The sequence below is a fragment of the Panthera uncia genome, chromosome B4 (assembly GCF_023721935.1).
Source record: "Panthera uncia isolate 11264 chromosome B4, Puncia_PCG_1.0, whole genome shotgun sequence".
NCBI lineage: Eukaryota > Metazoa > Chordata > Mammalia > Carnivora > Felidae > Panthera > Panthera uncia.
Genome location: NC_064809.1, coordinates 26218618 through 26239710, shown reverse-complemented (window position 1 = coordinate 26239710; position 21093 = coordinate 26218618). Strand labels below are relative to the sequence as shown.

Genomic DNA, 21093 nt, shown 5'->3' with positions numbered 1-21093 from the left:
CTCGCCATTGATTTTGGGAGGACAGAGGAAATCTCTCTTGGTCTCCTAATGAAGACTTTATTTCTTTAAATTGACTTAGATTAAATTTTGGGTGTGAGCATTTCCTAGTCTTTTCTTCTAGATCTTTCTGGGGCTGGCTAATGTTTGTGCTATATTGGGGTACACAAAGAGATGGGTGATGAACACAGGTGAGGGGCTCAGGCACTCCCTATCCCTGAAGAAAGTAGGCTACTATTCTTTCACTGGGTTCAGAAGATTCCTATAGAGCAACAGAGTTGCCCTGGATTTCCCACTGTGGCACTGTGGGTCTCAGGGGGACAGTCACCCTTTCTATATAATTCAGTGTCTTCACTGTAAAGTGAAGATTATGTTACGCTGTGCCCCAAGGTAGTGTGAGGTGCATTTGAAATATTAGCTGTGAACCCGATTTGAAAATAAAAATATTCCAAATAACAAGGTCTTGTTTGTATTCCTTCTATGACCCCACATGTGTTCAGTGGGAAGGACCATAGAGAAAAGACTGTTAAGAGATGGAAGGACTAGAGAGGCTTCCTGTAGGCTGGGTAGGGCTTGAAGAGGCTGTAGGGAAGTGGTACAATCTTCTGGTTTGGGGGAAAACCAAGAGCCAAGACATCCAAGGGGAAATGGTCTACGGGTTCAGGAGTCATCAAGAAAAAAATGGTGAACTGGACAGAAAGTGTTGAGGAATGACAGAATGAGGTGAGATACATAGGGACAGATGTTGGGGGAGGAGGGATCCCAAGAATCAGGTAGAGCTGGGTCCCCCACACCAAAAAAAAGAACGTATCTACCTCAGCAGTCGTCCAAACCCTGATATCCAACTGTCCACTCAGTATGTCTGGTAAGCTACTGATAAGCTGGTCGTGAAGAGAAACTGAAAATCTATTTCCAAATATCTTGGAAACTGCACAAGGGAATATAAATTTCTGTTGTTGTTTCAATATACCTTTGTTAAATAATGATAACTCAGGAATGGGAGCAATATTTTCTTTTTGAATTTCTGAGAGTATTAATTATGGGAAATTATCAAGGACAATGCATTTTTTTATCCTAAAATTTTATGAAAATATTGAATAAATAAAACATTTAGGGAAAGAAATAGTAGGATTACATGCTTATAAATTTTATGAGTTTTGTGACAAGATGGATCAAATTGTAGGGCCAGCCAACCTCTCTCCACTTGGAATTTCAATGCACTCCTTTTTTTCAGTTGAGTGGTTTTTTTTGTTTGTTTGTGTAATCTTTCCCCTCGTGTTTGCATAGCTAACACCAGTCCCATGCCAGCTTAGGTCACGAACACAGTATTACTGGTGTAATTAAGGTGGTTTGGCTAAGAATTGGGGCAGCAAAGCAAACGGATAACAGGACAATAGTAAAGAACGATGCATATTTATGAACTTCTAGAAGCACAAATTGTTGACTTCATGCAACTAAACGGATTCAACATTTCTTACATTTTCATCAGCCATCTTTCAGAATTCTTTTTCAATTCTTACGCGGGATCCAAAAGCTTTCTCCCCCCTGGTTTGTAATGCCTGTTAAATTGTCACTGAATTATGTTTGTTTAGCACATATGAGACGTTTATATTCTTTTGGCAAGTAGCAGTTTGGATTTTTTAAAGCCTATGCCTGCAAGTGAAGCCAGTGGCTGTGAAATGGGCCGATGGTAAAGCCCAGGCAGTTGGCAACTAGAGAGTGTTTATGGGTCAGCTAGGTGCTATCCCAAAACTCATCAGTCTGACCAGTGGGGGCTTTCTTGTAAGTGGGAAACTTATTTACAAATAACGATAGGCATAACCATTTCTTCAACAAACCTTAACTGAGTGCATTATTGAGGTCAGATTGCATTCGACTCGAGCTTCCCATGTAAAGTTACGATCACACAGCCCCAACTACCTCTGCCCCGGCAGGACGGAGAACAGACAAGAAAAAACTCGGCAGATCAAAGCTTGCCTGCCAAGCGGGCCATCCTTGCCTGGAGCAGAGGGCTTTCTGGGAATAGCTCTTGAGGGTCTGAGCTCCTCAGCTCTGGGTTACATGTAATGAAGCGTCCTTCAGATCATCACCAGTTCCCTGACCAAAGTACTAAAATCTAAAGGTCTAAGGCTGGAAGCAATTTTACCATGAGATGTTAGTATAGTTTTGAATTTGATAGATTTCATTTGAATAGGTGTTGGAACAACATGGGGAACTCTCCTAACGTTGGAGATGAGAGCTGCACTTCACCACTTTATTTCCATTGGAGTGTCCGTCAGGATTGCCTAGAGGGCAGAGAACATTCTCTCTGGCAGTGGTAAGCTGAGGAAGGACTGTGTGTCTGCTGACCAGAAGAGTGACCTAGTGCTTCAGGACAGAAGTCAGCAAACTATGGTCATTCATCTAGTGTTCTCCATGACCTGGGAGTATTCTTTGTAAATGAGAAGCTGTCTCAGGGCCACGGGAACCAGTAATCCTTATAATGATGGCAGAATTTCATTCCTCCTGGAGCCAGAACATTTTGCAGGTGACTTTCCAAATCTTAACCAGGGTGCTTTTATGACATCACTGACATGGAGTCTGGGTGAGGTAAAGATACTTAAGTGGAAATATTTATTTCCTTAAAATGATAACTTAGTTTTCCCTCTCCAACTTTGAGAAGGAACATCAAGAGGATGGGGGACAAGGTGATACCAGCATTTTGACATACTACAAATCCTAGGGACTTGTTGCAGAGCGTCCTGGGTCCGGTTCCAGTTCAGGAGACCTCACATCCTTTTTTCCATTCAGACAGGTCCTTGCCCTCGCAGTGTTTCTTCCAGCCTTGCCTGAGGAGGACAGGGAAGCAGGAAGAACAGAAAGAAGCATGACAGTCCAAATATTCTTAGGTCCAAAACCATAGGTAATTAACCAAAACAACCGGCAGCACCCAGGACTTAGTTTTATTCATTTCTGAGATCCAAGGACTCTGTCCCTGTGCCTTGTTAAGACTTCTCCCTTCTTGATTTTCTCCTAGTCCTTATTAGCCTCAGCAACAGGTAAACAACTTGCATAAGGATGGGTCATTTAGTTAAACACCTCCGCCTCTGAAAATTCAGGTTCCCCAGGTGGGTGACCTGGTTAGCAATGTTCACAAGACACCCAGCCTCAGAAATTGACAGTGAGCACCAGAAACCATGTCTCTGCACAATCCTAGGGCTGTTTCCAGCTAATCTAGGGTATGGCTGACGTGGTTATTCTTCTCTCGCTGCTTCCTGTTCTCTCTCCCCACAAAATGTTGCTCTAGCTCTCCAAAACTATATCCAAAAGTTGAACAAGCTCAAGCTTTTTCCCTCTGGTGTATTGCCTTCACCAGCAATTCACATTCGAAAATATCTGTTGTTCCACTGTTTGGACCATCTTAATGTGAAAGACAATCACACATCGCCATGACTCATAACGTCTCTCCTCCCCGTAGAAACCCCTTTCACGGTGTTCATGGTACACCCACACACTCATGGGGGAGGGTATAGACAAGGTCACATTAAAATCATTGGACCATTCTGCAAAGGGGAGTTTGTCAGTGCCCGCTGCAGCCGTGATGAATGGACACACGGTCGTTTTTTTGCCCTGGTCGGTCCAAGTCTTCCAAGGAGACTCTTACCAATAGTTCATCCCTTCTGTCTCTTTAGCAATTTTCTTGGCACAGATAATTGCATCTGTGAGGTCGTCAGTGAGCAAGGCTGTGAAAGAGAGGAGTACAGTATTAGCTGAGACTGTTATTTGAGGGGAGCCCCCAGTCACTATTTTTTGGAACGGGAGGGTAGGAAGAACTCTGAGATGCATTCTTATTTTTGTTGAGCTTCTTCATAAATCAAAGAATTTTTTTTTTTAATTTCTAGAGTAGAATATCTTGACTTTTTGAAGTTTGAGTCCTGAAGGGTTTTTGGAAATGTTTAGAAAAGACACGGTAGGTGGTGCCTGGCCCTTGAGCATCTGACTCTTGATTTCAGGTCAGGTCACCATCCTAGGGTCATGGGAATGAACCCCACATCAGGCATCGAGCTCCACGCTCAGATGCTTAAGACTCTCTCTCTCTCTCTCTCTCTCTCTCTCTCTGTCCCTCCCTTTCCCTCATGCACATTCTCTCTCTCTAAAATAATTTAAAAAAAAATTTTTTTTAACGTTTATTTGTTTTTGAGACAGAGAGAGACAGAGCATGAATGGGGGAGGGTCAGAGAGAGGGAGACACAGAATCCGAAACAGGCTCCAGGCTCTGAGCTGTCAGCACAGAGCCCAACGCAGGGCTCGAACTCACAGACCGCGAGATCATGACCTGAGCCAAAGTTGGCCGCCTAACCGACTGAGCCACCCAGGCGCCCCTAAAATAATTTTTTTTTTAAAAAAAGACACAGTAGGAGAATGTTTTCTGTGTCCTGAAGAAACACACACGTAAGAGGCACAGTAACTACAAGGTTTTCTCTACTTGGGTTACTTTGACACATGCAATCTCCTTATAGGTAAATATGAACCTTGTCCATTTAACTTTGCAGTTTGTGCATTAAAAGCAAGTTCTACCCAAGATGTTTATCATAGGCAAATTTTTTATGTCAAATACATTGGTCTTTATTATTTTTTCTATGGCTTTCAGACATAAGGAATCTTTTGATTGCAAATGAAATCATTGGTATCTGCATTCTCTCCTGCTTGTCCAGAAGTGGGCTCAAAATCCTCAATGCAAACATGACAGAAAAAGGCAAAAAGTATAAAGTCTAGCATCACTTCTTTTACATGGCGGGTTCTTCAGAAGCAAATGCAGAGACGGGTTTGGGATGCCAACACGTATCAGAGATCCACATCTGTGGAAGGAAGAGGGCAGAAGCCGGACTAGGCCGATGGAGATATTCAGTTGTGATGCAGGCCCACCGAAGTTGGCCAAGTTGTGCCCAAATAGCTAAGTCTTTTTTTTTTTAAACGTTTATTTACTTATTTTGAGAGACAGCGAGTGTACATGTGCATGCATGCACGGGGAAGGGCAGAGAGAGGAGAGAGAGGATCCCAAGAGCGCTCCTCGCTCTTAGAGTTCCTTACTGAACACAGGGGTCTATCCCGTGAACCATGAGATCACGACCTGAGCCAACTGAGCCACCCAGGTTTCCCCAAATGGCTACGTCCTTAGGCCTCTGCATCACTCAGTCCCTGGGTGTGGACTGCTTTAGAGGGGCACAGTGTGAGATTAGACAGTCCTCTGCGGTTAAGACAGACCCTAAAGGAAGTACCAGGTAGACGTCTGCAAATGCGCAGATGTCGCAGAAGCCAGACATCGTCCCTTCAAGGGGAATCTGGGCCGTCCATCTCCCTGCCCATCACAACCACTGATCCAAGACATAAAAGCCAGAGCCATTAGATGGCGTTTTTATTTATCAATTAAGCAAAGATCTTGAAAGAATGGGGTAATACTGCGTGTTGACGAGGGTGCGATGAAATAGGCACTCTTCCATACTTCCTGGTGAGAATATAAGGGGTTCAGCTTTTCAGGAAAGCAATTGAACAGCATGTGTCAAGAGCCTTAAAGTGGTCTTATCCTTTCAGCTAGCAATTTCTCTTTCTGGGCCTATCTTAAGGAATTCATTACGACCCGAGACAAAGATTTATTTACAGAGTAGTTTATTGCAGCTTAGTGTGTAAGAGGAAATTGATTTTCAAGCGTAAGAGATCTAATTGCCTCATAATTAGGGATGTTCACATTAATAATAATACCTCCACAGAATGGAATAAGGTGCCATTTAAAATCACGGGTTGACGTGGTTTCATAATAGTGGGAAATGCTCCCAATATGAAGTTCTCAGGATTGTAAAAAGATCCACCTAGAGCTACACCATTCAATTTGGTAGACATTAGCTATATGGGGCTATTTAAATCTAAATGAATTTATACAATCAGAACTTCAGTTCGTCAGGTGCTCTCACTACATTTCAGATGCTTTATAACATCTTTGTTGTGGCTAGTCATTCTCATATTGGATAGCCCAGAAAACATTTCCGTCGTCACAGAAAGTACGATTGGACAGCACCGGTTTAGAGAGAAAATAAAAAGATAGTCATAGCCACCAGTATTTGAAGGTTTAGCTCTAAATTGTGGCATCACCAATACTTTCAATCTTCCCTGCATGTTTCTAATTTTTTTACAGTAGAAATGCATTATTTTTATTTTCAGAAAACTATAACAAAAAGAATCATATTGTGATCAAATGGATCGCTAAAACACAAAATTATTTTGTAAACTCAGTTGAAAATGGTGTTTTTCTTGAGTATGCCAACTTAGTTGCTAATTAAGTTGCTTTCTCAGATAAGCTAAACCAGAAGACACAGGTAGTGATAGATTGCTTTTAAGCAAATTCATCCAAATGTGGTGGTTTTTAAATTTAAAACAAAATTCTGCTAAACAAGAGAAAACGAATGAAAAATATGAGCTATAAGTGATGACAAATTGGGACAATATATTCAAATTCATCATTTGATACACAGTGAAAATTAAAGCTTTGTTAGCTTATATGCACCTTGTTTCTAGAGAGATGAATAGTTAGAATATCAATTACTGTTACTAACACCTGCCTTTATAGAAAAAATACTCTGGTCGGGCTCATGTTAAGTCCCTTCATGTATTATCTCTGTTAGGACTTGGAACAACCATGTGGGTGAGTACCATTATTAGCCCATTAAACTGAGGTCTACACCCAGTAAATGAGTCTGCATTCAAACCTAGGGCTTAAATTCTGTTGTCTCCCCTGCTTCCTTCCAACATGGCCACTTAAGCAAAGATTTCTGCTTATAAGACTATATGCTAATGAAGTTGATAATAAAAATATAAATACTCTATTAATTTTTCAAGTAATTATTTATTAGGAGATTATCCAAACTTAAATTCTTGGTATCTGATACACATTCCAATTACATAGAAACACTTTATTTTGTGTGCATAATTATTTTTTTAATGTTTATTTATTGAAAGAGAGAGAAAGAGAGCACGTGTGTATGTGTGTATGCATGCATGAGTTGGGGAAGAGCAGAGAGAGAGAGAGAGAGAGAATCCCAGGCAGGGTCCATGCTATCAGCACAGAGACCAACTCAGAACTCTATCCCATGAACCTAGAGATCAGGATCTGAGCTGAAATCAAGAGTCGTATGCTTAAATGACTGAGCCACCCAGGTGCCCCTGTGTGTATAAATTCTTGATAAGTGCTGAGATATTATGGGGTTTGTATTAGGAAGTGGTTGGAGACTGTTTCCTAAGAGAAGTGGGTTCGGTGGGGCCTCGAGGGGTGGGAAGGACATAAATTATACATAGTGGGCAAGAAGTAGAGAGTATTCTATTATGCCAGGACCGGAACACGCGGGAAGACAGGACTGGAACACAAAGTGGAAGGCTTGTGTTTGGGGGTAAGGCAGTTTGCTTGGCTGGAGATGCTGTGTAGCCATTGGCAGCCATTGGTAGCTCCAGTCACTGGCTGGAGATTAGCTGCTGCAGAACCATGTGGTGGAGACCTTGTAAAGTTTGTCAGTCTCCCATTTTGCGATAGCTTTATGTTGCCTAAATGAGATGTTTTCAAAGTGCTAGTCGGACGTGACTTTGAATTTGCTCAGGAAAATTTGTTGAGGAAGACGGGGGCTGGGAAACACGAACTTGATGGGCTGAGATGCGAAGACACAAGGAAACCACCACAGAGGGGCAGCAGAGGGGCAGAAACGAGTCAAGAGAGCAAGTGTTTACAAGGATCCATGCCAAGAATTGCTTCTGCTCAATTTACTTTAAATAGACAAGTCTGTCCAGTCAAAGGGTTCTGTTGAACAGCAAAGCATTATTCAGCTGAATAGTTTATTCTCCCACATCCAACAACAGAAAATGGCAACAATCTACAAAAAAGAATAACTTATTTTCAGGTAAGTTGGTTCTGCTATAAAGTCTGTCTCTCCCCAGCATCCTTCTGCCTTCCAACTAAAATATCACTACCATGCCTACAATTTAAATCTCCTTCCCCTCTCTGAAGTGACAAAGGCCAACTCAGATACCAGGCTGATGAGAAATAGAGATTAATATAGGTAGACGAGACTAGATACGAGAGACAAAAATCACCCTTGCCCCCCCCTTAAACATCTCTCATTTTAAAGAGGTCTGTGCTATTAGAGGAAAATAAAGATTGATATTTTATTATCATGTGTGTGCATACACATATATATGTTTATATTTATACATACGTATATATACAAATATTCTGTCTAAATAGTTTGGGGAAGGTAGGCAGGAATTCTGGAAACACAATTTGGTATGGGTGTGAGGAGACGGCATAGCTTTGGAAGATGGGCAGGAGGTACATATGAACCGTACATTTATGAAATGTAATGTTTCTTGTAAAGATACCCCAATGCTAACTTGTTTCCCAGTTCCCATGACAAATGTCCCTACTTCTGTAATACATGGGACAGAATAACATCGTCCATAATTAAAGCTTCTCTGGCCTGAGGCTGAGGGAAGCCAGTTACTAAGGGGTGATTAGGATATAAAACCAACATCCTGTTTTCTATTTTAAAGCTGTCTCTGAAAATCCCATGCTCTTTATGATGAGAAAGCAGATAGGAGAGTTCCTTCACCTCTCACCATGAACAGTCCGACATTTTCATTTCCTAGCATTCAAGATTGCCTTGCAGATATACGTTTGCCCCAGACTTCCTTATTTCAAACTAAATTGAACAATATTAAATTAGTCAACTGAAAGTAAAGTCAAGCATGGTCGTGATGGAGTCACAGATTTTCTCTCCCACTGTAAACAGCTAGAAAACTACACAAATACATGAAAACATTATTTTCAGACATTAGACAGCAAGCAATGCAGGATCGTGACCCTTGAAAGATAGAAACCAAATGAGGAGAGTCTTAGGATTGCCATGAGTTTCTGCCCAGAGGCACTGTTCAAGCAAGAAAGGTAAAACCCAGGCAGGAGATGGCAGTTTAAGTGGAGGAGACAGAGATAAGAGGCCAAGGCAAGTGGAATTTGTGGAGAAGAGAATCTGAGAGGAAGGGGCCACCCAGAAGGAGAACACCAGAGATCTGCATAGGGATTCCACTGAGTTTTTGACCGAAAGCTTAACTGGGTTCGCAAGGGGTAAAACTCCACGAAGCTAGTTAGAAAACGATTACCAGGGACCTGTACAATTACAGAGCTCACCCAGGGCTGGGAGACATTTGTTTTCTGAGTAGTCAGAGGGAAGAGATCTTGGTGAACCCCTGGACATTCAAAAGACACTAGAAAAGCTATGCCTTCGTAGTTGGGTTAAATTAGCCCTACCATAAATACTACTAGCGAACTTCCTTACCACAATTTAAAAGCAAGTATTAACAGGGTCAAGCCGATCAGAATTAAGGACTTGCCAAGGTGAAATCCAATAGTCCTTAAAGGACCTTGACAACATAATTGAGACACTTAAAAATGTAATACATACTATGTTTAGTATCCAACAAAATGTTATTATATGTGCAAAGAGGTATAAGAATGTGACCCACAACCAGGGGAAAGAGCAGTCAATGTTAAGACCCAGAAATGGCACAGGTTATTGAATTACCAGGCAAGGAATGTAAAATAATGTATAAATATGCTTATTGATATCAAGGACTTAAACAAAAACATGAATAAAATGAGGGAAATGAAATACATAAGCTGATCACCCAGCACTGAAAATATACAATATCGGAAATGAAAAATTCAATTAATGAATTTAATAGATTAGGCACTTCAGAAAAAAGAAAAGAGAATGTGAAGATATAGCAATGGAAACTATTGAAAATAAAACACAGGAAGGGGAAAAGACAGAAAAAAAGGAAGAGCGTCGGTGACCTATGGGACAATATCAAGTGATCTAACGCATGTGTCATTAGAATTTTCAAAGGAGAAAAGATGAAAATTATAAACCCAGGGATCCAAAATGTTAATGAATATCAAGTAAGATAAACATAAGAAAACAGACTTCGTGATCACGTTGCTGAAAATTGGGCATTATAAAGAAAACTTAAATGCAGGTAGAGAATAAAAAGAGACATTATACCCTGGGGATGCAAATCAGAAGATCACCAGCTTCTCAAAAAAAGAAAATGAGCCAGAAGACGAAAGGATATCTTTAACACATTTAGAGAAAAACAGCCTCCAGCTTAGAATTTTATATAGAGAGCAAATAGCCCTCAAAAAAAAAAAATGAAATATAGACATTTTCAGGCAGATAAAAGCTGAGAAAATGCTTTTTAGTAGACCTCCACTCTAAAAAAAATACTGAAGGATATTCTTTAGGCTGGAGGAAAATGATATCGCTTAACTGCCTACCCAAATGAATTCCACGAAAGGAGTGAGGAGAGTTGGAGATGGTAAATGTGTGGCAAATATAAAGAGACCCTTTTCCTCAGTTAAACAATTTACTTAAAAGATAATTGCTTCAGGCAAAAATGCATGAGGCAAAAATGCAATGACTTATAACACGTTGAAGTAAGGTGCAGGGCAACATAGCATAAAGGATGGGATGGGGAAATACGTATATAGTTATAAGACTCGTGTATTATACATGAGTATAATGTTATTTGAAGGTAGAATGTGAGATGATGCATGTTGTAAACCCTAGAGTAACCGCTGTAAATAAAACAGAAGTGCAGCTAACAAGCCAATGGAGGAAAGAGAGTACTGAAAAATATCCAATAATCCAAAAGAAGGCAGAAAAAAACGAACCCGAACTAGATGGCACTAAGAGAAAACAAACAAAAAAACCCAAGACAGTGGATTTTAAAGTAACCGTGTAAGTGATCACATTGGCTATAAATGTTCTAACGTCCAGCAAACTGGCCCACAGGCCTGTGCTCTGTTTTTGTAAATAAAGTTTTATGGGAACCCAGCCACGCTTACTCATTCGCATCTTCTCTATGACTGCTTTTGCGTTACACGGAGAGTCGAAAGTTCCAACTGAGACTGTACACAACGCTAACAAATTTACTATCTGGCCCTTTAAAAAAACAATTTGCTGGCACTGTCGACAATAGCCCAAGTATGGAAAGAGCCCAGATGTCCATCGACTGACGAATGGATAAAGAAGATGTGGAAAAGAAGGGAATATTACTCAGTGATCAAAAAGAATGAAATCCTGCCATTTGCGACAGTGTGGATGGAACTAGGGTGGGTTATGCCAAGCGAAATAAGTCAGTCAGAGAAAGACAAATATCATATGATTTCACTCACGGGTGGAATTCAAGAAACAAAACAGATGAACGTAGGGGAAAGGAAGTAAAAATAAGATATAAACAAAGAGGAAGACAAACCATAAGAGACTCTTAAATACAGAGAACAAACTGAGGGTTGCTGGTGGGGTGTTGGGTGAGAGGATGGGCTAAATGGGCAATGGGCATTAAGGAGGGCACTTGTTGGGGTGAGCACTGGGTGTTATATATAAATGATGAATCACTAAATTCTATTCCTGAAATCATTATTATACTACATGTTAACTTGGATTTAAATTTTTAAAAATGTTAAAAAAATAAACCACACTGAGATAAAGAAAGAAAGAAAGAAAGAAAGAAAGAAAGAAAGAAAGAAAGAAGAAAGAGGAAAGAAAGAAAGAAAGAAAGAAAGAAAGAAAGAAAGAAAGAAAGAAAGAAAAGAGTTTGCTGACCTCTGGTCTAAAAATTCTTTTTTTTTGTTAAAAAAATTTTTTTAATGTTTTATTCATTTTTCACAGAGAGAGAGAAGGGGGTGGGGAAGGGCAGAGAGAGAGGGAGACACAGAATCCGAAGCAGGCTCCAGGCTCTGAGCTGACAGCCCAGAACCCGATGTGGGGCTTGAACTCACAAACTGTGAGATCATGACCTGAGCCGAAGTCGGACACTTAACCGAATGAAACACCCAGGCGCCCCCCTGGTCTAAAAATTCTTAACAAAAAGCAGAAACTGTTGGACCGGATATAAAAGCAACACCTAACTATGTGCGGTCTGTAAGAAATTCACAGTAAATATAAAGATGTAGATGAGTGAAAAGTAAAAAAATGGTGGGGAGCCTCGGTGGCTCAGTTGGTTGAATCTCTGACTTTCAGCTCAGGTCATGATCTCTCTCTTTGTGAGTTTGAGCCCCACATCGGGCTCTGTGCTGATAGCTCGGAGCCTGGAGCCTGCTTCAGATTCTGTGTCTTCCTCTCTCTCTGCCCTCTCCTGCTTGTGCTCTCTCTCTCTCTCTCTTTCTCAAAATTAAATAAACATTAAAAAAATTTTTTAAGTAACAGAATGGAAAGAAATATATTGTGCAAAGAAAACTGAATCACTATAGTACTATCAGGTAAAGTAGATTTGGGGATAAGAAATATTATCAGAGTTAAGGAGGGGCATTGGCACTAATGATAAAAGGGTCAACTAATTAGGAAGATTTAACAGTCCTCAATATGTATGTATCTAATAACAGAGCTTCAAAAATGGACAAATCTGAAAGAAGAACTATGTAAATTGTAATTTTATAGTTGGAGATTTCAATACATCTTTCTCATTACTTGATAGAATAAGTAAGAAAATAAGTATATAATATACTTATAGATAATTATAAAATATACATATAGTATAGATGCTTATTTTATATATATATATATAGTATAGAATATCTACCTAGCAACTGAGGAATACACATAATTTTTTCAAATGCACATTTGCCCTAATTATATGCTGTATGGTGACCATAGATCTATGTCACAAATAAGGTTCAAATCATTTTAAAGGTTTGAAACCATATAGACTACTGCAATAGTCTATTTTAGAAATCAAGTGTAAAAATTCATCCTGGGATCATCCCTTATAGTCATCTTGGGCCTTCCCTTTGGCTCTCTCCTTTATTGAAATGTCTTGTTTTGTGGATCTGTGTCTTCCTATTTCTTGGTTTACCTTGTCCGTTTGGTGGAACACCTTTTCTGTGCACTAAGAGACTGACCTACATGGATGACATCAGTAGACACCCCCCCTCCGCCCGCCCCCTCCTCTGACTTCAGAGTTGAACGGTGAACACCAGCAGGAGATTGCAAGGGAAAAGGACAGTGAAGTTGGGATATATACGTTTCCTCAGGGTTTTTTTTTCTGTCCAGTCACCAAGAACAAACTGTGTCCATTGATGGAAGGTCACAGCTCCTACAAGGTAGCCTTCGCCATATGGACCCTGTACCTGGGTGTGGGTCACGGCTCTCTCTCCATTTCCCCTTGGGCCAGGAGTTAGTAATGGTTTGCTGTTTCGAATCCCTTGCTTCAATACTTGGAAATAGCTTTTCCTGAAGATTTTAAAGACAGGACTCTATTTTCGTCTAGCTTCCCAGCGTTGATATTGAGAAGTCGGATGCCACTCTGATGCTTGATCTTCTGTAGGGAACATGTTTCTCTCTCTCTTTGCAGATGATAGTGTATTCTAATACTCTCCGGTTTTCTGAAATTTCATGAGGCTGTGCCTTAATGTGAATCTATGTTAATTGATTGTACTCCTCCCGTGATGAACCTTATAAATTGGAGATGCGTGCTTTTCTGTCCTGGAAATATTTTTGAAAGATGTCACTCTATCTACTGTTCCCCTTCTTATCCTGCTGAAACTTGTATTACTCAGATCCATTTATTTTTCTTATCCTTACTTCCCCTATTTTCCATATGTCTCTTTCTTCTTCATTCTGCTTTAGAGAGAGTTCCTTAATCTTATCTTCCAACTTATCTATGGAGGTTTTCATGTCTGCGATCATATTTTAAATTTCCAGGGGCTCTTGTTCTCTAAATGTTTCTTTTGTTTTTATAAAAGAAAGCATCCTTTTCTTGTTTCATTGATATGACTGACATGTTTATCTATATGAAGATATTAATGATAGTTTCCTTTTTCATTTGAAATTTTCACGTCTCTGTATCATCTCTGCTTTCAACAAGTTACTTTTATCTGATTTTGTTTTTTTCCATTTTGTTTTTGTTTTGTTTTACTTTGTCTCATTCTTTCACGTCAATGACGCTTCAATGATGTCTGGTGATCTTCGGTTATCTGCACTTATTTAAGAAAGAGAGACTAAAAAGCTGATTGGGAATTCTGTACACAGACACTGAGATTTTCAACTATGTATCTCACTATAGGGAATTCTGGCTAGTTTTGTTCATGGAGAGGTCCCACTCAGAATCTTCAGTTATTTCCTTTTCATCTGTCTGAATCCCCCAGAACAGAAACTTCTCTTCTGGCTTCCATCATTCTGAGATCTAACTGGAGGAAAGGGACTGGGACTATGGAAACTTCAATTCAATCTCCCATGTCTTCAGTATGGAGCTCTCCCATTCACAGGGTGTTGAGCTCCCTCAGTTGACAGGACTTTTTACTTGCTGTCTCCAGAAGGGAAAGCTCCAGTATTCTGCCAGGATTGGGGAGAAGCAGTCAGTAGCTAAATAGAGTCAGGAAGGGAATCTGATGGTCTAGCTGCTCCTTAATTGGACTTCCAATCGATCCTCCTATTTTCTACCTACCTTCGCTCGAGTTTCCGGAATTAGCTGATCCTGCTGATTTCTGAGCCCTTTTAGGATTCTGTGGTTGCTTCTTGGCTTTTCCCACTGTCAGTTTAGGACTCAAATTTCTCTAATTACTAAATTAGTCCTCCTGCTTTTCAACTTCTAAAAATGTGCATGTCCGTGGGTTCTACTCCTGAAACCAATACTGCATGGTATGCTAACGAACTTGAATTTAAAGAAATAAATTTTTAAAAACGTACATGTCTAGTTGCTGGGTTTAACTGGAAGACTCCATTGGCAAGCTCTTGGGGATGCTAATGAAATTGACTGTGGGTGGGGAGAGGTTTAAAATTCACACCCGTAGGAAGGTGAAGATACTGAATGTTTTAGTCCAGAAGGTAAGGAATTAAAGACAAGAAATATCGACTAGTCATTTCAAGCATTTAAATCAGTTTCTACGTATAAGGCTGAACAAATTCATTTTGAATAAATCCAGAAGAAAAACTAGAATTAATGGAAGAAAGCTTTAAGGAGGTAGATTTTGGCTCATCAAAAGAATGTTCTAAGTTAAGAGTTGATCGACAATTGTGTGCTCTGCCTCAGGAGTTAGTGAGCATTCTGTTTTAATGTAGGTGTAGGGACAATTTACTAGAAAATTAACACATTGTTCAATCTTTCATACATTCAGACATATGTACTGATTACATAGTAGAGTCAAAAGGAAATTAAAAGTTTATTTTTTGCTTCTAAGGAGTTCGCCACAGAATATCTTATAACTCCGTGTCTTCACCCTTGCTTCTCATTCCTTCCATTCATTTATTTAACGAATATCTATTGAACCCCGAAACTATGGCCAGGTACCACTCTGGGCAATGAGGATACCTCAGTGAACAAAACAGATGAACCCCTGCCCTTGTGTTGTAGAGTGGAGATGATTGGTTGAGTATCTCTTGCATCTTATTCTCCATGACTCCCAGCCATGACCATCATTCAGATCTTTCCCCTCCACACCTGCAGTGGCACTTAAACGGTCTCTTCTTCAACCTATCTCATTCCCTGTTTGCAGATTAATCCTTCTGGAGCAGTGCTCAGACAACTGGCCTCTGTTGATGTCCGATTGCAGGCAGAGATCAGTACACATGTCTCAGCCTCGCCTCCAAGGCCCTTCACAGCCAGGTGGTAATCAACCTTTCCAACCCCATGTTCTGTTATTTGTCTTTATGTTCCCTTTGGTCTAGATAATACAAAGGTCTCACTGCTCTCTGTGCGTGCACCGAACCTCCCCACATGCACCTTTTAGCTTTCATGGTTCCCTTAACCTGAAATGACTCATCTCTGAATGTCCAAATCTTACTTATCTTCCAAGTCTTAGATCAAATATCATTGTGTCTACAAAACTTTCCATGACTTTATCCATAACGTCTTTGTCCTCTGCAGTCCACCATACTCAGCCAACACCTGGTTACAGTCATTTAACTTCATAAAGTGTATGACTTGTCCTAATACCAGATTTCATGTCTGATGCTTTCTGCCAGCCTCAACTCGGTGCACATGCATATTTTTTAAACAATTGAAGTAGCACCCTCGGAGTGAATTCTAGCTTAATTTCCACTGTTTAAGAAATTTAAAGTGTATTTAGTGGTCTCATTCTGTACAAATAAGCATAGATGCATACTTCGAGCAAATTGCTTATGGAAAGCAGTTGGCAAACAACTCTCTCCTTCCTGTTGAAGATATTTCATATCCATATGCGTGAAAGGATAGTAAGGTCATCTGTCCACCCCTCTGTTGTTATGAAACAACATAACTTCATGAAACAACTTCATGACTTCATAACTTCATAACTTCATGAAACAACATGGCTTCATGAAAACCATCCTAGAAGGAATAAGTCCTCGTTGGGCAAGCAGGCCACAGAACTCTGAGTGTCACCCGGGGGGGGGGGTGCGTTCCATAATTTGTTGGCATGGTGTAGACCTACTTGCACATCTGAACTCGAAACCTCCGCTAAAACAGAAAATGGGTGGATGTTCCATGATCAGCTTTCCTGCCTCTAACCCCCAGGACGTTATTTTTGGAAAAGCAAAACCGTACCCGAGCAGGCGACGTGACAGTGGTTCTTCTCCTGTAGCTTCGCATGTCTGCACCACGTGAAGCTGTTTATCTGGAAAATGCCGTAGTCAGTGCTTCCATCCTCCAGCTGGGTCTGTGCCGTCGTGTTGTAGTGGCTCTCATAGTATGCCATGCAGATCCCTAGAGGAGGAAAAAGCCAGAAACGCCAGTAAATGTATGTTTTCCCCTCCAACCCTGCTCTTAGAGGAGAGTTCTTTATACATGTTATAATAATGCTGTGGTCCCAACCTAGCTTGGGGAAGGACAGGGCAGGTAGTATACCCACGGAGCACACCCTAAGCCACATACCTTGTCAGTGGCTACACCTGGACTAGATGGGAACTCAGGTCCTCCCCCTACTGCGCCAGCAAAGGTGGCGTTGTTTTCTCCTTCCCTGACTGATGGACTCCAAGGGTGAGGACAGGATGGGCAGGGAGGAGGACAGGAGCCCCAGAGAGCAGCGGTTGAGAAGAACATGTGGACAGCCAGCAGGTGTCCCTGGTGGGGCAGACCGTGGAAGAGCTGGGGACAAGCCAGAGCTGGAGGTGTGGGGAGACTTTGATATCTCGGGCGGGGGGGGGGGGGGGGGAGATCAAAAGTAGAAAAAGAACAGGAAGGAAGAAATCTCACAGTTTCCAAGGCTAAAGCCCTGGTAATTGTCCAGGCCAGCCCTTGAAAATATTTTTGCCAGTTTACAGCGAGTGTAGACTTTGGACTCAGTGACGGTGACCAGGCAGCCAATCAGGGCCAAGATGCTGGCAGCCTTCATCCCCAGGTCTGTTGTAGGCAGAACCTGTCAAAGACAGGAGACCACATCAAAAAATCTTGCTCTGTCCTGAGTCCTGAGATAAGTCTGTTGCCATTGAGATCTTCAAATCTGCCACAGTTGTGGATGGTTCTGCCTAGAATTTTCCTGGTACTTTTATTTTTATTTTACTTTATTTTATTTTAATTATTAAATTGAAAAAAATTTTGAGTATAATTGACATACAGTGTTACGTTAGTTTCAGCTGTACAACATGGTAATTTGACAAGTTTATACATTACATTATGCTCATTGCAAGTGTCACCATACAATGCTCTTGCAATATCATTGACTATATTCCCTATGCTGTGTCTTTTATTCCTGTGGCTTATTCATCCCATAAATGGAAGCCTGTGTCTCCCATCCCCTTCACCCATTTTGCCCAGCAACCCCCCACACCCCCCAATTTCTGTTTCTTTTGATCTTTCAGAGCAGCATGGGGAAAAAACAAAGTACAGGAGTAAACAGTACAAGGAAGGAATGAGTACAGGCTCTTTCCTTAATACTTTTCTTCATGGTCACTTTCAAGTAAATGCTATGTTTCTGGGATCAGACCAGCAAAGAACTAAGCCCTTCTTTGCTGAGGCTCAGTTAGAAACCACAGAGGGCATTCCATTTCCAGGAGTCCCATTTTAACTCTATCAATAGACCAAAATAGAATACAAAGAATTAAGCATTCCTTATATATGTGGAAACATACACCCCAGTTTCAACCAGAGGTGGCAGATACATGGGTCTGCAAGGACAACTTTTAAGATTTATTAATCGGGGCTTTATTGAAATAAGACTTATGGGTGCTTGGGTGGGTCGATTAGTTAAGCACCCAACTCTTGATTTCAACTCAGGTCATGATCTCATAGTCATGAGAGTGAGCCCTACATTGGGGGGAGCCTGCTTGAGATTCTCAACATGAAGCCTGTTTGAGATTCTCCCCTCCTCTCCCTCTACCTCTCCCCCACTTGCATGCATGCTCTCTCTCTCTCGCTCTCTCTCTCTCAAAAAATAAAAATAAAATAAAATAAATGAAATAAGAAGATTTAGCATCTTATCTTTCTTCCATTCTCTAATACATTTCCAAATGTGGGAGCCTTGTTTCAAAAATATCAGTGTTATATTGCAAATCCAATGTTTTTCTGAGCCCCTCCATCACTGCTGCATAGGTTCCCTTAAAAGTCTTGGTATTGACTGTTGAGCAAGAGGGGACAGCTGACCATGGATCACAAGAGGAGGGAAGTGTTGGTGGTGGGAGTAGAGAAGCCATAAAGAGACCCCCACTGAATTATTTAAAGTGGGAGTAGGATCAAGAGTTCCATGCCTTGTTGTCTACTGGTTTTCTAGAAGTGCTTCCTCTCTCAAAGCAATGTCTTCCCCAAATACAGTAGTCTTGCTGGGATGGGGGTGGAGTGAAATTTATGATACTGAACTTGATATTCATACATATTTTTATCCAGCATAATTTCTGCCATTGCCTAGAGATTTCTAAAGCTATTAGTTTCCTCTCCTAGAGTTACATTCTCCAATTGAAAGGTGATGCTAAAAACAGGGCTGAGTATTCAGAAAGACCAGAGGAAGAGTCACCATGGGGGCTTTAAAGTAATAAGCAATAAGGTCATCTGGTGTATACAGAATACATACTGGTGAATAGCAAGGCTCAGCAACCCAGGCCTGCTTTTGTAAATAAAGTTTTATTGGAACATAGCTATGCCCATCCGGTAATAGAATGTGTATGGCTGCTTTTCGCAGGGTTGAGTGGTTGTGTTAGAGACCGTATAGGTCACAAAGTCTAAGATACTCATCTGATCCCTTCCAGAAATAGTCCCTTATGTACAACAGTGAGCTCTGTGCTAGGCGCTGAGAGGGAGATACCTGAGGTTTATGATGCAGAGCTTACATATTAAGTTGGTTTCTATCGCCTGCGTGAAAGGGTCCCCTTAGAATCTTACTGGTCACCAACAAAACAAAATGAAACAAGACCTCACAGAAGTGGTAGCCCCAAGCACACTGTTCTCTGCCCTTCAAGCCAGAGGTGGCTTTTACTGGTTCTTTGGGACAGGGGGTTTCACTGGAATAATTTAGGTCTCATCAAAAAGGCAGATTCCTGGTGCCCACCGCAGCGATCGTGCTTAGGTGATTCTGTGAAAGGAACATTATTCTACTTACTCAGTCGGTGACTGTCAGCTTACACGAGCTTCCTGCACCCTGTGAAACCATTTCTGATTCTTACAAGGCAAAAGTGATCTGTCTTCAACCAAGAATCTTTCTTTAGAGCCTTAGCAAGAGAAGAGTTCCTAACTCTTGTTCCCAACTGCCTAGAGATTCTAGAATCCTACTTCTTGGGACTTGGGTGATCACTGCGTTCTGGGCCTTCCTTACTCTTCTTTTCTCTTCTTCCTCCACAGCAGCCCTCCTCACTGCTCAACTCAGTCAGGGCTTCCCTTTCAAGCGCAAGCTCCTCTCTCAGGCAACAGTCTCCAAACGTTATCACAAATCCCATCAATAAAGAAACTTGAGCCCATCCCCCCAGTAGGTATATATCAAATTGTAACCCACACTCATGTTCTTCTGTACTAATGTTCCATAAATTAGAAACATAGACAGAACTAAAATTTGAAAAAGGATGAGATAGAGGTGAAATTAGCCCTTAAAAGTTGTATTAAAAGCCCAAAATGTCTTGCTATAACTTGTTATCGTTAATAAAATATTTTTAGCGAGATCAGCAACACCCGACTGAAAAATGCGCAAGTGATCTGAACAGACATTTCATCAGAGAAAACATGAAGATGGCCAATAAGTATGTAAAAGATGGTTAACATCTTTTGCCATTAGGGAAATGGAAACTAAAACCAAAATGAAATACCGCTTCACGTCTCTTAGAATAACTAAAATCAATCAAACAGACAATCCGCAAAGACAATGAGGCTGTGGGTCAGTGAGAAGTCTCATTCTTCACTGGTGGAATGCAAAATTGTATAGTCGTCTTGGAGAACAGTTAGGCAGTTCTGACAAAGTTGAACATAGACTTTCCAATTACATCAACAATCACACTTCTGGTATTTATCCGCGTGAACTGAAAACTTCTGTTTGCGTGAAAACAAGTTAGCCTATGTTTCTAGCAACTATTCATAATCATTGCAAATGGAGGCAACCAGATGTCCTTCAACCGAAGAACGTATGCAAAACTCGGCATATCCATTCAGTGGAATACTACCCGACAATAAAAGCAACGAGCTACGGGTCCCACAACACGGATGAATCTCAAGTGCATTTTGCTAAGTAAAAGAAAAAAAACCCAAAAGACTATATGTTACAGGATTTCACTTATGTGACATTATGAAAAAGAAAAACTATGGGATTGAAAATAGGTCAGTGGTTGCCAGGGGTTAAGGGTGGGGTTGACTACAAAGGGAGAGCACAAGGGAGATCTGAGGTCAGTGAAACCATTCTTTGTGGTACTGGGGGAGTGAATACATGATTCTGCATATTTTTCAAAACCCACTGAACTGGGCACCACAAAGAATGAGTTTTGCTGTAGGCAAATTAAAAAAAAAAATCAGTCCAGATGTTGGGGGGATTCCCAAGGTGGAATGCAGACTGTGACAAACCTGTGTTCCAGATGTTTGACATAACCTCACTGAAGGGGGTGGGAAAAGAGTTATTGATCTAGATAATTTTGGAAAACA

General features: G+C 40.9%; 1 protein-coding gene across 1 annotated transcript; it reads right to left on the bottom strand.

The window, feature by feature from the left end:
- Positions 1-2582: 2582 nt before the first annotated feature.
- On the bottom strand, positions 2583-19699 carry LOC125920030 (lysozyme-like protein 1). Its single transcript, XM_049626952.1, has 5 exons — positions 19574-19699; positions 17239-17401; positions 16591-16749; positions 3641-3719; positions 2583-2825 (listed from the first exon to the last, which is right to left on the bottom strand). The coding sequence occupies exons 2-5, from the start codon at positions 17375-17377 to the stop codon at positions 2756-2758; spliced, it is 447 nt and encodes a 148-aa protein (XP_049482909.1). The 5' UTR covers positions 17378-17401; positions 19574-19699; the 3' UTR covers positions 2583-2755.
- Between the last annotated feature and the right edge of the window lie 1394 nt (positions 19700-21093).